This window comes from Lepidochelys kempii, chromosome 2, assembly GCF_965140265.1.
Source record: "Lepidochelys kempii isolate rLepKem1 chromosome 2, rLepKem1.hap2, whole genome shotgun sequence".
In the NCBI taxonomy this organism is placed as follows: Eukaryota; Metazoa; Chordata; order Testudines; family Cheloniidae; genus Lepidochelys; species Lepidochelys kempii.
The window spans coordinates 264,155,521-264,175,789 of record NC_133257.1 but is presented as its reverse complement, the minus strand read 5'-3'; the positions used below and the strand labels follow the sequence as shown (position 1 = coordinate 264,175,789).

Below are 20,269 nucleotides of genomic sequence, written 5' to 3'. Positions count from 1 at the left end.
AGGCGAGGGGGAGGGGGGAGGAAGGAAGGCTCGGGCGGGGGGGCCGGGCTGCGCCTGCGCCTGGCGAGCGGGCCTCGGGAAGGCCGGAACCTGGAGCGCGGGGCCGCACGTTCGCAGAGGGAGAGAAGTCGGAGAGGACCGGGGCGGAGGCGGCTCGGCCAATGGAAGTTCGCGGCGGGCGCAGGCGCGGAGGGCAGAAGCGGCGGTAGCTAACGGCTGAGCGGCTCCTTTGGGGGGCGGTGAGTCGGTCCTGCCCGGAGTGGAGTGGGGGGAAGGGGCCCGTGCCCGGCTCCCCACGGCCGCTTCGTCAGAGGGGGAGGGGGAAGCGCACAGATCCCTGCTGGGGCCACTGGTGGTGGGGGGGACCCTCGTGAGGGGGGGCAGTGGGGTGTGTGTGGGGCCCCCGAGGGGTGGGGGTCGCTGCGGGGGGGGGGCAGTGGAGAGTGGAGGGCCCCCTGGGGTGGGGGCAGTAGGGGGTGGGGCCCCCTAAGGGTGGGGGGTCGCTGCGGGTGGGGGCAGTGGGGTGGGGGGTCCCCTAAGAGTGGGGGGCGGGGGCGCTGCTGCACGTGGGGGGTGACGGTGTAAAGCGTTTCACAAAAGCCCGTCCATAATATTAACCTGGGCAGAAGCTTCAAACATCAGTGAAGTGAGAAGCACAATAGCGTTAGGAAGAGAGGTCTGAAATATGAGCCGGCAACTGCAGATTAGTCATCTTGGAAAATGCAGCTAATTCTTTGTGGAGGGAAAACTCCTGAGAAAGACATTCAGTGGGAGAAGGAAGTGTGGGATGCTCTAATGCTGGGGATGGTGGGGGAAGGCACGTTGAAAGTGGATGCTAAACTGTGCAGGAATTAATAGTGTGATGTAACAGCATATGTAGAAGCATGATGTCACAGACTGGAAAAAACTAGTAATACTTGTCACTTACATAATGCTTTTCAGGTGGTGATCTCATTGCATTTTACAAAAGAGGGAGAATCACCTCATTCTCATCATCTCAACAGAAACTGAGTCAGAGAGTGGTTAAGGGACCTGCCTAAGGCTACACAGTAATATTGGTGGCAGAGCCAGAAATAGAATCCAGGTCTCTTGGCTCCCAGTCCGGTATCCTACCCCCTGGATATCACACAGGTCTTGTGCAACTGCATCTGGAATATCGCATTCAGTTCTGGGTGCTACAATACTAGAACAATATTGACACATTGGTAGGAGTTCAGAGAAGAACAACAAAACTAATTGCGGGGTCAGGAAAGATTGAAAAGGTGAAAGATGTGACTTGGTTAAGTGGTGATTAAAGGATTGGGGAGAGACATGATGATATACAGATATTTAAAGGGTTGAAACATGAGGGTGGAGTCAAATTTCACACGATACCAGGGATATAACTAGGGGTAATGAAATTAAAAGAGGCGGGGGGAAGAGGGGAACATATTTTGAATCCAAGCACAGGTTCCTAACAGTGGGATGTGTCAGGCCGTGGCTGGGCTCCATTTTCCTCAGTCTCTATTTTGGGTGCTTCTGGTCCTATCAGGTGGAGTATCTGGCTGGCTCTTAGCAGTTCAGGAGAAGTAATCGCAGCTCACCACTGGCATAGCCACTGTAAACAGTTTATGGCTGGAACAGTATGTTTAAATATATTTAATTCCTTCCCCTCCAGCTTTCCATCCCCTGCTCTCTTTTTTGGAGGGATAGGGGGGCAGGGTTGGGAGGGGACGCAGGTCTGTCCCCCTTTGCTAATCAGGCTTCTTGAAGTCTTGGCTTCAACTGTTATATAATATTGTGTGCTATTAAACAGTTGCCACATTCTGTGTGGTTGGTGGCTTCATTGTTGAATGAAATGATTCCTGACTGATTAGTTTATATACCATTTAAATTTCTAAAGCACATTGGGATCCTCTGAGACAAAAAAGCCTGCCATATAACTAAGATGATTATTAAGCATATCATGGGGAAAATGCATATGCAATAGCTATGGAAAATAACAGTTTCCGACGTCACAATTAGTAATAGATCCTTGCCTGTGCATTCTGTCCTCAGACACAGAGAGAAACTGACTAGCAAGATAAAGAATGTATAGCCCTCAGTGAGTCAAAAGTCATGTGACCCAAGAGTACATAGCATATGTAAATCCCCAGCAGCTGATTGTTTTCTTCTACTGGAGAGAGAGGAGTTTCATCAGGTATCTGCCTTATGTCAAGAGTTAAAGAGTACAGATACTAGTAAAAATTTATCATTAGACTTTTTTTCTTTTTGGTATCAGGTGTACTAGGATTTTGCCCTTTCCACAGTTCGTTTGTTTTTTGCTTGGGCTTTAAGAAATAGAAAGAGCAAACAAACAAACAAAAACTAACCTACTGTCTTGAATACAAAGGACAAACTTACAAAGATGGCAACCCCGAGGCTGCCTGAGAATCCTGAATCTGCAGACAGAGGTAAATAATTTGATATATAATATTTATTATTCCAGTTATGGTGGCACAGTTGAAAGACCATAGTTAAGCTTGCATCAGAGATTTTAGTTTAATTATGTATTGGATCTGGGAGAAAATGTTTGAATGGGAAGCTATTTGATCTTTAAAGAGACAGGAAGGATGGTCTTATGGACTTCTTCCCAACCCCTACAAGTGGTTCATATCCAATCTGAGATCTGGCAAAAGTTTAGAGTCAGTTGTTTTATTCAAAACTGTCCTTATGTTCCTATAGTCAAAATGCGAAGAATGGCCATACTAAACAGTAGGAGAATGCATTATTACCAACCGGGCCCGACAACTAAGAAACAGCTTGTTCCAGTGGGTAGGGCACAGGGCTGGGAGTTGGAAAACCTTGGTTATTTTTCAGGCTCTGCCACGAACTTCCTATGTGATCTTGGGCAAGTCTCTTAATGGCTCTGTGCCTCAGTTTCCTCATCTGTAAAATGGGACTGATATCCCCTTACTTAACGGAGGAGTTGTGAGAAGTGTATTAATATTTGTGGTAGACGAGGTGGCTGAGGTGGTAATATATTTTATTAATATTGTTATATCTTCAAGACTTTGGTCCACTAAAAGGTATTACTTCACTTGCCTTGTGTCTCTGATATGATCGTTAATATTTCTTGAGGCAGAAGCTAAGTAATGTGTAACTATTTTCTTTGTTTTAATTTTTTAAAATAAGTACTTACAGGTGAATACCAGAATGGTAAATAGTCTGTCATTTAAATAAATAGTAACAGAGAGGGTGAAAACACTTATTGGTCTCTAAATTGTTGTTCAAACTGTAATTAAGGGTATACAGTCAATTTGAATCTAGTCAATTTCAAAAAGTTAGGCCTGGTTTACACTTAAACCTTATACCAGTCAGTTAGGGGTGGGTTATTGTTTTTGTTTTTGTTTAACTAACTTAAGGGAACCAACATAGGTCATACTGGTATAAGCCCTAGTGTGGACATAATTACAATGTTATAACTGTGCTTATACTAGCATACCTTATGTCTGTTCCCCAAACCAATTTAATCTATATCAGTATAAATACTTCTATACTGGTATAACTGCTTCCACGTTAGGAGGGTTTTGCTGGTTTAACTGTACTGGCAAAAACCCTTAGCTGCACCTGCTCTGGAGTATCCCTGCTAATTTTTGTGGTTTTACAGTCACACTTCACTGTTCTTTAAAAATATTTTTCTCATCCATCTTTCTGTGTGAAAGACTCACACAAACAAAAGAAAATGACTGCCTATATGTAGGAAACAATAAAATTGACTAAGCACAAAGTGTTGTCATGCGCAGAGTAAACAAACTAGAAAAACAGATAAATATATTGGTGTTTTTTTCTCTTCAAACCTTTCAGGTATAAATCTAATGTATTAGATATAACAATAGTAAGTAAAATATTTCTTGAGATAATTCTTTCTAAGCCTCACAGAACTCTTGTGAAGTAGAGAAATATCACCAATTTATAGGTGGAGAAACGGAGGCTAAATGTTTTAGCAACTTGTTCAAGTCACACAGCAAATCGATGGCATAGAACTCATTGCTCTTAGTTCTCAGCCGTGTGATTGGTCTGTTGGCTAACACTGCCTATATTTACTGGATTTCCTTGTTTATTTTGTCCTCAGCCCCAAAAGTAGGTGACTTGAAGTTGTTGTAAAGGAGATACTATGATGTGTGTGTCAGATTATAATCCTGCTAGGACAAACAGTTACAATTCCAAACATACATCTTGCAAACATCTGCTATGGGCTGGATTCTGGTGCCCTTACTCACATTGTTTTCAGTGCGGCTACCTGTGGAGTAAGGTACTAAACTTGAGTGTGTCAGAATCTGGCCCCGTGTGAGTAGTCCTTATGCAAATAGGCCCGTTGATATAAATGTGGTTAATAGTGTGAGTAACCAAGGTTAGATCGACAGGTAGGAATGTCCGTGCCAGGGGGTGTGTATGAATGTATGTGCTTAGATATACAAGATCTGGCGACTAGTTGTATCATGCGGGCCATAAGAGAATCAGACTGATGACATTCAAAGCAAGAAGATTGTTAACTTTTTGTCTTGTATTAGAATTCCTGAAAATTCTCACAAGGGGAAGCAGATCACAGTTGAAATCAAACTAGTCTTTAGTGTCACAGCATAAATTGCTGTCTAGATTAATCTGATTTTGGAGGCTATACAGTGTAAATAATCTAACTTTTCATTGCTTACAGGAAATAAAGTACCATAGTACCTTATGCCTGTGTTTCAACACTGAGGATCTGTAATTTTTGTTATAGTACATCAAAACTTCAATAAGATAATTAATACATGAGCATTTAAATCACTGGTTTCAGAGTAACAGCCGTGTTAGTCTGTATTCGCAAAAAGAAAAGGAGTACTTGTGGCACCTTAGAGACTCTAATAAATTGGTTAGTCTCTAAGGTGCCACAAGTACTCCTTTTCTATTTAAATCACTATTATTCAGTGTCTGCTCACAAGATGTAATATAAGTAAGGAACACAATGTGGCTGTTATATAACTTGTGGAATGTACTAATTTTTACAATTTGAGTATTAAAATTCTGGGGGAATGAAAGAAATTTAAAGAGGAACAAGGTGGGTCACAGGACAAAAGAAAGAAGCAGAGGACTACCAGAGTGGGAGATGGTCCAAATGTATTTTTGGAAGCTGTGTGCTTGTCTCCCTCTCTCCTTTTGCACCAAAGTCATGTGCACTAAAGTTATGATTCCATCTTTGAGTTTTTGACATGAACAAACCATTCTTCAGGGATACAATTTATTCAGAGTCCCTTGCTGGACTTACAGATAGCTCCATAAAATTGTTGATTATTCTTGCTATCGTGACATCATAAGTTGCCAGTGAAGTTTGGGTAGGCACTGGACCCATAGGTCAAGTGATATTACCGTAACCCAAAATTCAGCAGTTAAAACATTCTGTGCTACTCCTCACATATTGGAACATTGTTGGGTCTCCCAGTGTCTCCTCCTCCTCCTCCCAGTGTCTCCCTCACCTCTGCCCTTTAGCGTTGCCTGCCTTTAGTCAGATGTGTGTTCAGAAGGCAAAGCTGCTACAGCAACTACGTTCTGTCACAATTTGTTTGACAGCTTTGCCCATCGGTCCTGAGCTCTTTGAGGACCAGAGTGGCATCCTTTCAACTCTGTTGTGTGCTTGGCTGTTGTATTCCAGCAGGATAAATTTAAGCGTGGAGGATGATGATGATGATGATTGCATAGAATAAATTGTAGGCATCATAATGATGGTTGTATTCATCTCTTGGTCATCTCTGGTTTCATGGAAAACATAAAAGCGCTGAAAAAAATCACTTTCTGCCAGTTATTTACCGACCAGATTCAGAGAAAGGCCTGACAGGTGTAGATGTGATCAAGGACAAGTAATTCCTTTTATGCCCATGACAAGCATGCGTGTTGTGTAGTGGGTGTCAGGTTCTAGAACCTTGCGCAAAGATGTGGAGCTATTTAGATGACTCATCCTGGCAGTCAGACCAGGTGGATCCTGTTCACTCTAACTCAATTTATAAAAGGTTTAGGTTAAATATCCCTCTGAGGCTAAGGCGGGGTGGGCAAACTTTTTGGCGCGAGGGCCACATCTGGGTATGGAAATTGTATGGCGGGCCATGAATGCTCATGAAATTGGGGTTGGAGTGCAGGAGGGGGTGAGGGCTCTGGACCAGTAATGACGAGTTCAGGGTGTGGGAGGGGGTTGAGGTGTGTGAGGGGGTGTGAGGGCTCCAGCTGGAGGTGCAGGATCTGGGTTGGGGCTGGGGATAAGGGATTTGGGGTGTAAGAGGGTGCTCCAGGCTAGGACCGAGGGGATCAGGGCTGGAGCAGGGGGTTGAGGATGGGTGGGTGAGGGCTCTGGGGTGGTGCCAGAAATGAGGAGCTCAGGGTGCGGGAGAGGGCTGCAGGCTGGGGCAGGGGGTTGGGGTGTTGGGGGAGGTGAGAGCTCAGTCTGAGGGTGCAGGCTCTGGGGTGGGGCTGGGGATGAGGGGTTTGGGGTGCAGGAGGGTGCTCTGGGCTGGGATCCAGGGTTTTGGAGGGTGGGAGGAGAATCAGCCATCTCTGGGGCAGGGAGTTGGGGCACTGGAGAGGTTCAGGGGTGCAGGCTCTGGGCGCCGCTTACATCAAGCAGCCCCCAGAAGCAGCGGTTTCCAGCCAATGGTAGCTGCGGGGGTGGCACGCGGAGCTCCCTGGCTGCCCCTAAACGTAGGAGGCAGGGGTAGGGGAGGGGGTCATGCCGCTGCTGCTTCCGGGAGCTGTGCGGAGCTGCGGCACGTGTGCGCGGAGCAGCCCCGAACCCGCTTCCAAGTGGGAGCTCAAAGGCCAGATTAAATTAGCTGGCGGGCCGGATGTGACCCACTAGCCATAGTTTGCTCACTCCTGGGCTAAGGGAACTAGGGACATAGGGGTCGCCATAGGAACAGTTGAGCTTGGGATGTTTAAGTCAACAATAAAGGAAACTCCAGGGCTGGCATGAGTTTGGATCCTATGCAGCACATGTGTATTGTGGTAGGAGCAGGCTGTTAGGGCCACTTGCTTATGTTTGCCCGAAGAAGTTTTTTAAAGAGCTATACAATGTTTATGCTAAACAGTGAAGAATTCTACAATGCTTATGGGACTGCACTGGTATCTTTTGGTAAATCAAACGAGTTGTCTTTTGTGCTTAGAATAATAGGAATCGTTTCTGCTTCTCTTAACCTTTGAATGCTCTGGGCAGCACTTTGAGACATGGCGAATAGGCAGCTAATGCCTTATGTGTTGTTTACAATAATATATTCATTGATGTGTATGAAAAGGGACATACAAATGAAAGCCTGGGCCATTTTTACAAAGATGGAGTTTTTCACTAACTATACTTTATTTTGGTGTATTTTTTTAAAAAAATATGCTGAATAAAGCATGCATATAAAAGTATCTTATTTATAAAGCACCACCCCAGCCATGGCACCCACAGCACTACAGATTATTAAAATACAACCATATACTAATGATTCAAATATCATAAATACACAATATAAAAGTATTTCAGTGATACCTGATCATTTGGGAATGGGGAGGAGAGGTTGGGGAAGGCTGGAGTTGCTTTCAGAGGAAACAGTAGTAAAATACCTTTTTTTGAAAAGAGGAGTCTTTTCAAGGTGAAATTGGAGATGGATCAGAAGAGGTGGCAAATTCCACCCCCTAAAGCTCACAGCAGCCAAACCTTGGTTACCTGCATACCTCAGATGACCTAGTGGCAACATTGAAAGATGGCTTGCGCCTGGGGTCGGTTACCCACCAGTATGGTGCCTATGGGGTCATCCTTGATCTGTGTACCCTAACTTACAAGAATCACCTCAGGTGTATTTTTCTGCCTTGTTTACGTGTTTTCTTCTTTCCACTTAGAAGGTGACAGCTCTGTCGTCACTGTAGAAGAGGATCCTAACAGCGAGCTAATGAATGCGGACATATGTATCCATGCGTGGCCCTGTTCCTATTATGTAGACACTGAGAAACGATGGGTCTCTGGCAGACTCTCACTGACTCCTGTTGTGGTCAGATTTACAGCTGACAAGACCAGAGAGCTTCTGGTCAGCTTCCATCTTTCCAGCATCAGTGAGATCAAGAAGGAGTCCTCCAGTTTAATATTCAGCTCCCTCACAATTCTGGAGAAGGAGAACACCAAGCACTGGTTCAGTTCCCTCCAGCCCAATAGAAATGTGGTCTTCAACATCCTTGAGCACTTCTGGAGGGAGCAGCTGCTGTTATGTCCAGGGGCTGGAGCTCAGGCAGATTCTCTGCAGATGACGAAAGGGAAAGAACTGACTGGTTTACTGTCTGCATCCCAGAAACGTATGGAGGATACAACAAAGGTGCTCCACTATCAGGGTGAACAGTTTGATAACATCATGAAAGGACTGAACAAGATTGACTCTGAAATGGATGTAGCAGACAGGTACAGTAGCATAACTGGAGCTGAACAGTAATTGATAGTTTATATTGAATTTGTCTGAAACCTTATTGTAAGATTTTCACATTCAGTACTCACGTGACTCCCTTCCATGCACCTTTTTTCAAGTTGCAATGCTTTATTCTTCCAGTTTTGTGTTAATTAGGGAGTGCTGAGTATGTCAGATGGCCTGGTGATTTTGTGATGTCAATAATCCTCTCCTAGGGCTAGGATGAGAACACACCAAACTAATTTTCACATGGGGTAAATTTTACCTCCTCCTCCGTGCATGTGAAGAGCCCCTGCTATGATTTTACTCTGTAAGGGAGGGGTCTGTTCAGCAGCTGCGTAACCACGGCACTGAGCTCAGCTCTCCTCTTTGTGCTTTAGTGTGTACGATAGGGGTGGGCAAACTTTTTGGCCCGAGGGCCACATCGGGGTTGAGAAACTGTATGGAGGGCCTGGTAGGGAAGGCTGTGCCTCCCCAAACAGCCTGGTCCCTGTCCCCTATCTGCCCCCTCCCACTTCCCGCCCCCCCTCAGAACCCCTGACCCATCCAACCCTCCCCCCGCCCTCCTTGTCCCCTGACCGCCCCGATCCATACCCCTGCCCTGACAGGCCCCCTGGCACTCTCACGCCTATCCAACCATCCCTGTTCCCCAGAACCTCTGCCCCATCCAGCTCCCCCGTCCCCTGACTGCCCCCCGGGACCTTCTGCCCCTTACCATGCAGCTCAGAGCAACAGGAGCTCGCAGCCCCGCCGCCTGGCCGGAGCCAGCCACACCACCACGATTCTGCAGGAGCGGCGGGCCAGAGCGCTGGCAGCAGGGCAAGCTGAGGCTGTGGGGGAGAGAGGGGGGCAGCAGGGGAGGAGCTGGGAGCTAGCCTCCCTAGCCAGGAGCTCAGGGGCCAGGCAGGACGGGTCTCGCGCGGGCCATAGTTTGCCCGCCTCTGGTATATGGGGCAGAGCTGGAAAATCCACTGCTAGATGGATCTTTTCACTGCAGAGGGGACATGTGAGAGCTCTGCATGTCTTTCCCCCTCCATGTACACGTATTGAGCACGCAGCCTTCAATTTTGGATGGGGGAATTTTGGCCTTAGTGCAGCTGTAGTTGGGAAAATGACTGTAGAAATGGCACCTCCGTGTTCTACATGTGTTTTCAAATTGTGCAACCACTTGCTTTTCACTACATATGCTCACTACTGTTAGATGCCAGAAGAATCAATACAGCTGTGGAAGAAGGAGCTGCTGGGTTCTGTTTTGTCTTGCGCCACGTTGATCAAAATGTCAGCTAAATTGTATCTGCAGAAAGTACTTTTCTTATAAGGAACAGAAAACCTATGTTGGTTCTTTTTTCTTTTGTTTTCAGATCCCAAACTGCATGTGCTTCCTCTTAGAACATTTAAGACAAACCTTTCATATGAGTTACACACTTAAAGCCATATTTAGGACCCTAAAATAAGTGGCCTGTTTTTCAGAGATGCTGAATTTCCACATCTCACATTGAAGTCAGTGAGAGTAGCGGTTGCTCAGCACCTAAATTTGAACATTTTGTCTTTTATAAGGCTTTTAACAATTACTGAGATGGAAGGCAAATGTAATCTGTTTGTAAGAGGTTGGATGCTGCAAGTAGAATCCAGCAGTGGCATGAAGTAGACTTGTAGAGCTAAGTATATTGTAATGTGTTAAAGATCTGCAGCTGAAAGCTGCAGGGTCACCTTTCCTTCTGGAATCTGGGACAGTTGCATAAAGACACAGATATAATGAAGTTCAGACTAATTTCTTTTGGAAGAAGTTTCTATTTTCCAGTGGGTATAACATCTATGAGCAAGTGTTTGTTGATTTCACAATGATTCTGATTATATTTTCTACATCCTTTAATGAAAAGCCAAGGAAATTGAAAACTTCAGTAGCAGCTTTTAAAGTTCTCTGTCAATAAACAATGATTCAGAAAGTCAATATTCATTGTTTTTTAGGAAGAGACATTTGTTTTAGATTAAGATACATGGGAACATATTGTTTGTCTTCATGAAACTGAAGAAAGTTAGATGCTTTGATTTACAGATGCGTAGAATAAAGGAAGACATTGAACAAATGCTAATTGAGTTTCTATTTATCTACTGCATCTAGGGGTTAGCTGACATGCAAACAGCCTAAAACTGTACCTAGAAATCATTAGCTTTCTGAGGTGTTTTGACTTTGCACTTTTCTTGTTTGGGTTTTTAATTTATTTTTCAAACAGCTGATGGTGACAGCTTTCTCCTCTTAAGCTGAAGTCACATATGTTGTACAGGGGGGAAAAAAACCAAATTCATAGCACTTGAACACCGATCAATTTACTTTATTGTAACTATTGTGCCAAAGTCGTACGTTAATTAGCATAGATCAGGGAAATAGTCACATTAAACTCTTCACCCAGTGTCGTCTTTTGCAACTTTCTATAGTGTGTGTGTGTAAAAAGTATCTATGTCTGTAATCTTCTTTCCCATGATATTTTTCAGTGTTGTGCAGGAGTCCTTAATGTGTGGTTTTCATTAACCCCTTAATTATTTTTTAGCCAACTTGATTAATAGGCTGCATGAGCAGCATCAGCTTTGTGGTGGTGCCCTTGTGCAAGAGCAGTAATTGATGTCTAATGCCATAATTAATGTCCAACACAGACCACTTTGGAGACTGGTCAACATGGCAAGTGGCTCACCTGAGTTTCCTACAGGTGGAGTTGACCACCTGCACCAGTGTCTCCTTCTGGGAAGAAGAGCCAGCCAATAGCTCAACTTCTCATGCACTGAAATTATTATGTGCATAGGGTGAAATTCACCTCTGTGCAGAGGGCCAGCACACAAGTCCTTTGCACTACTAATATCCTACATGAGCCTTTAAGTTAGTTCCCAATTTTGTGGGACTTAAGTGGTACCTAGATCTTGTGCTGGCCTCCTATGCAGAGGGCAGAATTTAATCCTAGTGACTTCATTGCATTAAAAAAAGGAAAGAAAGACAGCAAATGATGCTCCATTAAATACCACAATAATAGATGCCTTATTAAAACCTGAAATCAATAGAATGGCAATAGAATAAATTACCCCTGAATAGAAAATAATTCCTTTTAACTGCGCATGAAGCATTTGGCTTCCAGCAGTATAATACAGTCTTGGGTCTATTTTTATACTTGAGTTATTTTACATTTCTAGCTGGTTGATATTTGTGTAGTATGATTTCTTTTCAATAAAGGCTTGGGAAGCATGGCTTTATAGAACCTTGTTAATTACCTGCCAAATGCTATTTTGTATATTTTTGTCATGATCTTACAATTAGATATCCCAGAGGACCACAAAGTATTATACCAGCATTTACTCACTGCACTAGTTTGCAGTACCAAATGTTTTATAGTTAAGGCTGAGGCAAAATTTCTCTTCTAAGCCTGGGTAGAATTCCCAAATTAACATTCTGAAGTTTGGCAGAGTTTTGCTGCTGAATCAGACGCAGAATTATTAGAATAATTAGAATGAGAACCTCGGTGTGCACAGGAGAGACACTCTCACACTTAGGAAAGGCCCCTTAACCTTGTAATGTTTTTATTAGCACAATTAGCAAAATCACAGATTCTCCAACCTAGCAAAGTAGGTAGAGGTAATACAGGACAGTCAAGATATCCAGTATCTAAGTAGCCGTATACTCTCACCATCCATTGTGGAGACCTAGAACAGGTGAGACAGGTGATCCATGAGTGGTCCTATATCTGGCTTGCCAAGAAGATTGCGATGGCGTAGGCCATGTGGTTAGCCCTGTTATAGGGTTTTATGGCCTCCATGAATATTCATAAGGATGTCCAGCCTTCTCTGTCCAAAACCTAACTTCCTCGTGCTAATAGTGTTGGGGTGCTTTCTTCCCATGGGTTATTATTTCATTTACCTCAAGCTTATTACAATCTGTGCCAGTTGGTTATCATGCCATTCTTGCAGTGGAACATCTGCTGACGCTCTCATCCTAAAATATCCAAAGCTAGCAATAACAGGCAACAACAGAATACCAATCAGCAATTTCACCATACTTGTCTGTTACAGCTTTCTGTCTTGTGATACCTTGTGATCTAAAGTTACTTGCAGGGATGGTCGTAACCAGTTCCTGTAGCACCGGGGCTCAAGGCTGCATAGAGCCAGCTCCTGTCCTGTGATCATCTCCCTTGGGGAGGGGGATGTTCCACCTTGTAACAGGAAGGCCTTCCCAGCTGCTGACTGCCAGAAAGTTGCAGGTCAGCAGGGGACAGGTCCTGCCCTAGGGTGCACGGAGACCTGTATCTCAGAGATGGAAGTTGGGGTCCTGACGACCGCTGTGGTGGTAGCTGGAAACAAGCCCAACCTGAGTGAAGCGGGGGAATTGATTTTGCTGGCCAGTGAAGGGTCTGTTATAGTTGGTAGTTGTGAACCCACAACTGGATCAGGGTCACCTTTCCTTTTGCGGGACACAGGAGAGTGTCTGCCCCAGAGAGGAGCCCAGAGAAGGAAGGCCAGACGGAAGGTGAGGGGGAACAGGAGGGTTTGCCCACCTTTTTAGGGAGGCTTTTCCGCCGGAGGAGGGTGAAGGATCTGCATCTGAAATGCAAGACCCCTCACCTGTGGATCAGATTTTAAGGGAAAACTGGGGGACAGATCTCCTGGAGGGGAGAGTCCTCCCAGCTGATCTTTTGGGAACAGAAAGTGGGTTGTCCGAGGGGATTTTACCAATTCAAAGCACTCCATTGAAAGATGTTGTTCCTGCTATGCTTGTAAAAGATAAAATTCTCTCTTCCAGGCAGGAGAAAGAAAAACTTTGCATTTGGGAAGCTTCACAAGTGGGTGGGGCCCAACACAAAGAAATCCCAGAGGGAGGGGCCGAGGGCAGGCATGGTTACAGTGCACCCTTGCCTTGCCAAAACCTCAAACACTTGCCTAAATTGAGAGCCTTCTCCCGAGAGGCAGGAGAATCTGTGTCTGAGCCCCTACTATGGTACACAAAGAGATTGGAAAATACAATGGAGACTGGGCAAGCCAGGCTGTGTGAACGGAGTCTGTCCGTCATAAATTGGCTGTTAATCTTGTGTCTTGCTACTTCATCTATGGGTCAAGACAAAGGAGTTGAGACTAATAACAAACCCTTTAAAGGTGTGTAACATACCTGATTTGCGGAAAAAAACTTTTGTACATGCTAGGGATGGTAGAAGTACACTGTGAAATCAGTCAAGAGATCAGTGTGTTAATCTATTTTCCCTTTTTTTTAGGAAACAAATGTAAATATTACATACAAAAAGTGTAACCTTTATATTACGCTAACAACTTTAAATGCTCAAAACTCAGCATAACCTTATTTTGTGGAGTGCTTTGGATTATTACCATATATACTCAATCATAAGCTGGTTTGTTTATAAGCTGACCCCCACCCCCAAGATGGATAAGTAAAAATGGAAAATTTTTATGACCCATTCATAAGCCAACCCGGTAATTCAGGGGTCAGCAAACTTTGGCTCTCGGGCCATCAGGATAAGCCGCTGGCGGGCCGAGATGGTTTGTTTACCTCGAGCGTGTGCAGGCACGGAGGTAAACAAAGTGTCCCGGCGCGCCAGCTGCTTACCCTGACAGGCCGGAGCAGCAACTGGTGGGGAAATTTTTTGCGGGGGAGAAGCTGGGGGTCAGGAGAGTAACCCCTGTGACCACCCCCCACATGACCCCACCCCTAGCCCGGGACCCTCACACTCCCCCCATCCCATCCCTTCCCACCTTATCTGGGGAGGGCCAGGGGAGGATGTCTCTGGCCTGGCTGGAGCTGCTTTGGCAGGCTGGGCAGCGTGGCCACAGCCTGCTCCGGCGGGCCACGCCAGGCTGCACGGCCGCAGCATGTTCCAGCGGGCCGGGCGGCGCTGCCATAGCCTGCTCTGGGGGGGCGGGGCCGAATGGCGCAGCTGCAGCCTGCCAGCCCCGGAGCTGCAGCCCTCAATATGTGCCAATTGGTTATCATGCCAGCCCCGGAGCTGCAGGGAGAGCAGCATGGCCAGAAGCAGAGAGACTCTGGCCCCGCCTCTTCCCTTCTGGCTCTGCTGGCTGTGCTGACTCTCCTTGCCCCCACTGTTGGGGGAGGGAAGGGGGGGCTGTGTCTCACCTCTCCCCCTCTCTATACCCGTTCATAAGCCTACCCCCTTCTCTGGTGCTTCCCTTTTTTACTAAAAAAAATTTGGCTTATGAACGAGTATATACGGTATGTTAAATGTACTGTGTATTTTAATATACAAAAAGAAAAGGAATACTTGTGGCACCTTAGACTAACACGGCTGTTACTCTGCAACCTTTTAATATACAGTGTGCCAAATCCTACCCGCATGTGCACCTCCAGTTGCCTTCAACTGGAATTGCATGGATATGTCAATGAGCAAAATTGAGTCTGGTGTGACTGAATCTTCAAAGACAAAAACAGACTTATCCAGTTTTATAAATCTGTTGATATAATGTCATTGGTGTGCAAGACGCTTTAGAGACACATGACACAAGTTCCCTGCCCTTGGGGGTTTACAACCAAAGACCCTGAACGTGCAATTTGATGTACATCCTGTGAGCTCCATGGAAGTCAAGGACAGTTGGCAAGATCATTCAGAGGGTCTGTGCAATTGCAAAATCTTGTCATCAATCAGACTGATAACACAACCAAAATATCACGGTCTCATGGTGGGTAAGGAAGTGGAGAGAAGGATAAACCTCAGTTAAAAACAAAATGGAGAATACTATCATAGTGTGTTTCGTATAGAAACCGGACCCTGTGGCTTCGGAGCCACATGGGGCTCTTCAGAAGTTCATATGCGGCACCGACTCTGGGGCTGGAGCTACAGGTGTCAACTTGCCAGTGTGCCGGGGAGTGCTCACTGCTCAACCCATGGCTCTGCCACAGGCCCTGCCCCCACTGCACCCCTTCCCGCCCCATCCCCCTGAGCCTGCCATGCCCTCGCTCCTCCCCCTCCCCCCCAGAGCGTGCTGCATGCCAGCGAACAGCTGATCAAGAGGAGCGGGGAGGGCTGATCGGGTGAGTGGGAGGTGCTGGGGGCAGGGGAGCTGATGGGGGGGCTGCTGACGTGTTACTGTGGCTCTTTGGCAATGTACGTTGGTAAATTCTGGCTCCTTCTCAGGCTCAGGTTGGCCACTCCTGCTTTTAATGCTTTAAAAGATTGTTTTAAACTGACTCCAGGGCCGTGGTTCTCAACCTATTTACTATTGTGGACCGCATACAATACAACCTCTATGGCCCTGAAGATGTCACGTGGGCCGCAGCTTTGTGCTGACTGGGCCGCACGTTGAGAGCCACTGCTTCAGGGTGTTGATGCCCTATGGTGCTGCTTTGGCCTGGGAAGATGGTGCACGCTTCCAGGGTGTGGTTTTCAGAGTTTCTCTGTGCATGAAACTGCAGTTGAACTTCATGGCTACAGAATGGGACCCTAAAGCAGCACTAGTGTGACCCTTTAGAATTCTGCTTTAAAAGTTTCCGCTCCATCACTCTCAACCTCTCGCTTTTCGGAGTAATACAGGATCTCCGTAGTCTGCTCCAGAGTCATTACTCCTCTTGCCTGCTGTTGACATAAATATTTTATATTCATATTGTAGTTGGGAGTAGGCTCTTGAAGCAGTTTATTCGGCTTTCCTCTTTTATTATAAATGCACTGGCTTGTTCCCAGTTTGATTTCTTTTTGGCCTGTCTTAATTTTATTTTTCAAAGCAGATGGATTTCTTTTAGCAGGCCTGTTTGAACCTTGTACAGAACTTTGATGGCTTGTGAACAAAGTGTATTTGGTTATAGCTTCCTTTTGAGATTAAATTCTGTGTTTGCAGCCAAACTAAACAGGATCTTGACGTCTCAAAATCTCATGTAGAACAGCTTTAATATTCATATAATTACTTATTTGCAAGATAGTGCCAACATGATGCATCATTGCATTGGATAGTACCTTTCTAGGACATGGAAAATACAAACATGATTAAGCCAAACACACTTCCAACAAATGCCAATAAACCAGCAAAACTCGTATTAGGGGCCTTATTGTGCCAAGATGTCTCAATGAGCTTTTACAGAAGTAAAATCCTGGCATTTATTGTGTGAGGCTGTTTGTTTTAAGTTGTCTTATCTTTATCTTCTAAAGCCATTTCTAAGGAAGCTAGAAAGTGAAAATCGCATTACTAACTAAGCGTCTACTACTAGGTAACAGCCAAAGTAAAACAGTTCTAATGTAAAGATGCCCATTCTGCTTTTGGTTGACCTGCAGACTTTTCAGTTTGGTCTGGGGGGTGGGGGCGGGGAGATGGATGCACCGGGCCCCTCATTAGAGAGGGCGCCAGACCAAGTGGCATCACAGTCTGGTTCACAGGGTCGCAGCACCACTCAGATTTGACCTGGCGACCCTGAGTCATGCTGTGACCCCATGAACCAGATTGCAACACCCAGAGCAGGAAGCTGGGCTAGCCCCAGCAGAGTGAATGCGGGATCAGCTTGCTCTCCAACCTTCCCCCACCCACTTTGGGCCTCCCCTTAGTGGTCATTTTTTGGGAAGGGTGTGGGGGGGCCTCAGTTCATATTTTGCTCCTAGCCCCCCAAATCCTCTGTGTCGCATTGCTTCTAACACTGACAGAAAACACCCAAGGGACATCAGCCCTCATATTCCCTCCACCAGTAAGTCCCAGATTTGTGCACACAGCACAGTGTGTCCTCAGTGCCTAGGTAACAAATAATTAACTTGAACATCTGGCACATATTCATGGTGAAAATAGGGGACTTGATTCCCAGTTTTGGTTCCCAGCTCTGACCTAGACTTGTTTGAATGAGCCACTTATTTCCCTTGTTTTAACAGTGGTGTGCTGTGGTTTCTCCCTCCTATTTCTAAAGTGCTTTGAGATCTCTGGATGCAATATGCTTTAGAAATGCAAAGTGGGGTTTTTTTTAAATGATTATAGGAATGAAGAGTTCATTTTCAAGTGTTTGTTCTTATTCAAGAAAGATAATTTGTTCAGAGGTAGGAGGATGGTGGGGATTTCCTGCTGGATTTCACTCTTTTTATATCCTCTCTTCCCCATTAGGTTGTTGACAGAACTTGAATCACCTTCTTGGTGGCCATTCCGTGGCAAACTCTGGAAGGGGCCATTGGAAGCAAAGCCAAAGGAAGAAGCCACGATTTCAGGGTCGAAGAACCAGGAAGGAGTCATAATCAGAATTCCAGTTATCATCACCAACAGAACAAATTCTAATGTCATGCCAGGAAAATTCACAATTCTGGTTTCTGGCCTGGAAATCAGTGACTCCAATTCTCAGGTCATTCACCGGTTTGAATTGAAAGATGTAGATGATGTCAAAGTTCATACACCATATGAGATCAGCATCCGTCAGAGGTTTATTGGGAAGCCAGACACCTCTTATCGGCTGTTATCAGCAAAGATGCCAGAAGTAATCCCAGTCTTGGAGATGCAGTTTAGCAAGAAAATACAGTTTTTGGAAGATGCATTGGGATTTGTCGGTGCAAGGAAATCTCCTCAGGCAGATCTGGGCAATTCCATTTGGCAAGCAGGTAAATGACAGAAATGAAGCGATCAGTCACGAAGCTGGTTCATTAGTAGCAACTGTTCTTCAACAGTTCACAAAATTTGGAAGAAAACTGCAGATTTTACAGTGCAAATCCTCTTCCTTGCCTTAATAATCTAATGGTGATGAGACCACGCAAATGATTAAAGGAAACCTTTGACAGTAAGAGAGCAATATTAGCTATCATCACTAGTGACAGGTACCTATATATGAGAGCCAGGGTGGGGATGGAGAGATGGGATGAGCATTTACCTACCAGCTTGAATATAATTTTGCCAGGGTTTGGCTGTACATCACAAGGCCTACTTTTTCAAGAGCAATCAGTAACTATGGGTACTTTGATTCTCTCCCTCTTCCCCCTCCCACAAGAGCCCAACTTGAGACATCTTAAAGGGGCCTGATTTTCAGATAGTGCTGAGCACTCTTTCAAGTTGGGCACTCAGAAGCTGAGTTACCCAAACATACTAATTGCTTTTTAAAACAATTAGTTTAGATTTGAGTTTCCTTCGGATTCCTGTCTCCATTTTAAATACCTTTTTGCTCTCTTGCCCCCTGTTGGATTTTTGTGCCTGTCTTTTGACAGGTTTCAGAGTAGCAGCCGTGTTAGTCTGTATTCACAAAAATAAAAGGAGGACTTGTGGCACCTTAGAGACTAACCAATGTATTTGAGCATAAGCTTTCGTGAGCTATAGCTCACTTCATCGGATGCACTTCATCTGATGAAGTGAGCTGTAGCTCACGAAAGCTTATGCTCAAATAAATTGGTTAGTCTCTAAGGTGCCACAAGTCCTCCTTTTATTTTTGTCTTTTGACAGTGGTCTTTTGAGATCCACACCCTTTCTCTCCCCATCCCCCCACAGGCTTGAGTCCTGTGTCACAGCTCTTTTCCTTTTGGCTGATGACAGCTGGAGGTAGCTCTGCACTGAACCTGGCATTGGGTTAATCACAGCCTGTTCAAAACTGCTAAACTTTCATCCCAGCATGATTTAAAATGACCAAGCTGTTAAACACCAACTTCAGTAGATATGCTATGAATAATAATTAAAATTATAGCAGACCAAAAAGCAGCAGAGACCTATTACTCCTAGCTCCCATACAGGTAATTTTGTTTTTAAAACCATATTATTTGTGCACAAGAACCCACTTGTTCTAGAGGAGAGTAGATGAATCCATAGTATGGCCATTTTAAGGATAAACTGCAAGATTAAAAACCTTTCCATCACAACCAGAATGAAATTCACTATCACTGTTCTCCTCCCCTCACCCCCTCTGAACAGAAGTATTCTGCAAGCGCCATTTTCTATGACCCCTAATGCAGTGGGGGCCAACCTGGGGCTCCGGAGCCACACACGGCTCTTCAGACGTTAATATGCGGCTCCTTGTCTAGGCACCGACTCCGGGGCTGGAGCTACAGGCGCCAACTTTCCCATGTGCCGGGGGGCGCTCACTGCTCAACCCCTTGCTCTTTCACAGGCCCTGCCCCCACTGCACCCCTTCCCGCCCCCTCCCCTGAGCCTGCCTTGTTTCTCACCCCAGAGCCTCCTGCACACCACAAAACAGCTGATTAGAAGGTGCAGGGAGAAAGGGGGAGGTGCTGATCAGTTGGGCTGCCAGTGGGTGGGAAGCACTGGGAGTGGGGAGCTGATGTGGGGGCTGCTGATGTATTACTGTGGCTCTTTGGCAATGTACATTGATAAATTCTGGCTCCTTCTCAGAGTCAGGTTGGCCACCCCTGCCCTAACGGGAGAAGAGCTAGTGTTTCCTTGAAGTAAGGGCATGTTTACCCTTATCTCTGGAGCCATCGATCCAGCTGGGGTCGATTTATCGCATCTAGTGAAGACACGATAAATCAACCGCCAAGCGCTCTCCTGTCGACTCCAGTACTCCACCGGAGTGAGAAGCATACGCGGAGTCGATGGGGGAGCATCAGCAGTTAACCTACCGCAGTGAAGACACAGTGGTAAGTAGCTCTAAGTACATCAACTTCAGCTATGCTATTTTCGTAGCTGAAGTTCCGTAACTTAGACCGGCTTAGCTCATGCCCCCTCCCCACCCAGTGTACACCAGGCCTAGGGATTTCACTACTTTTCCATTCTAACCTTGAAGGCACTCAGATATCATGGCGAGAGGTGGCCGGACAACGCTGGTACTGAGATATGGATGGATTTGGGGAGGGGGGGTGGGCAGTTGACAGAGGAGCAAACCCGTTAAAAAGATACATTCCCAGTGCATTTAAAAATTTGAATAGCAATAGAAAGATGACATGGCAAAAGAATAG

General features: G+C 45.6%; 1 protein-coding gene across 3 annotated transcripts in view; it reads left to right on the top strand.

Moving 5' to 3' along the window:
- Nucleotides 1-78: 78 nt before the first annotated feature.
- Nucleotides 79-20,269, top strand: part of SNAP47 (synaptosome associated protein 47) — a 35,344-nt gene continuing 15,153 nt past the window's right edge. Inside the window, exons 1-3 of one of the 3 annotated variants that reach the window (XM_073334837.1) lie at nt 79-239; nt 7,870-8,416; nt 17,493-17,977. In XM_073334837.1, the coding sequence (XP_073190938.1) occupies nt 7,917-8,416; nt 17,493-17,977 (985 nt within the window). In that variant the 5' untranslated portion in view covers nt 79-239; nt 7,870-7,916. Of the gene's footprint in view, nt 240-574; nt 2,433-7,866; nt 8,417-17,492; nt 17,978-20,269 lie in introns of those variants that run through there. The other 2 variants (XM_073334836.1, XM_073334835.1) reach the window with 2 other exon arrangements.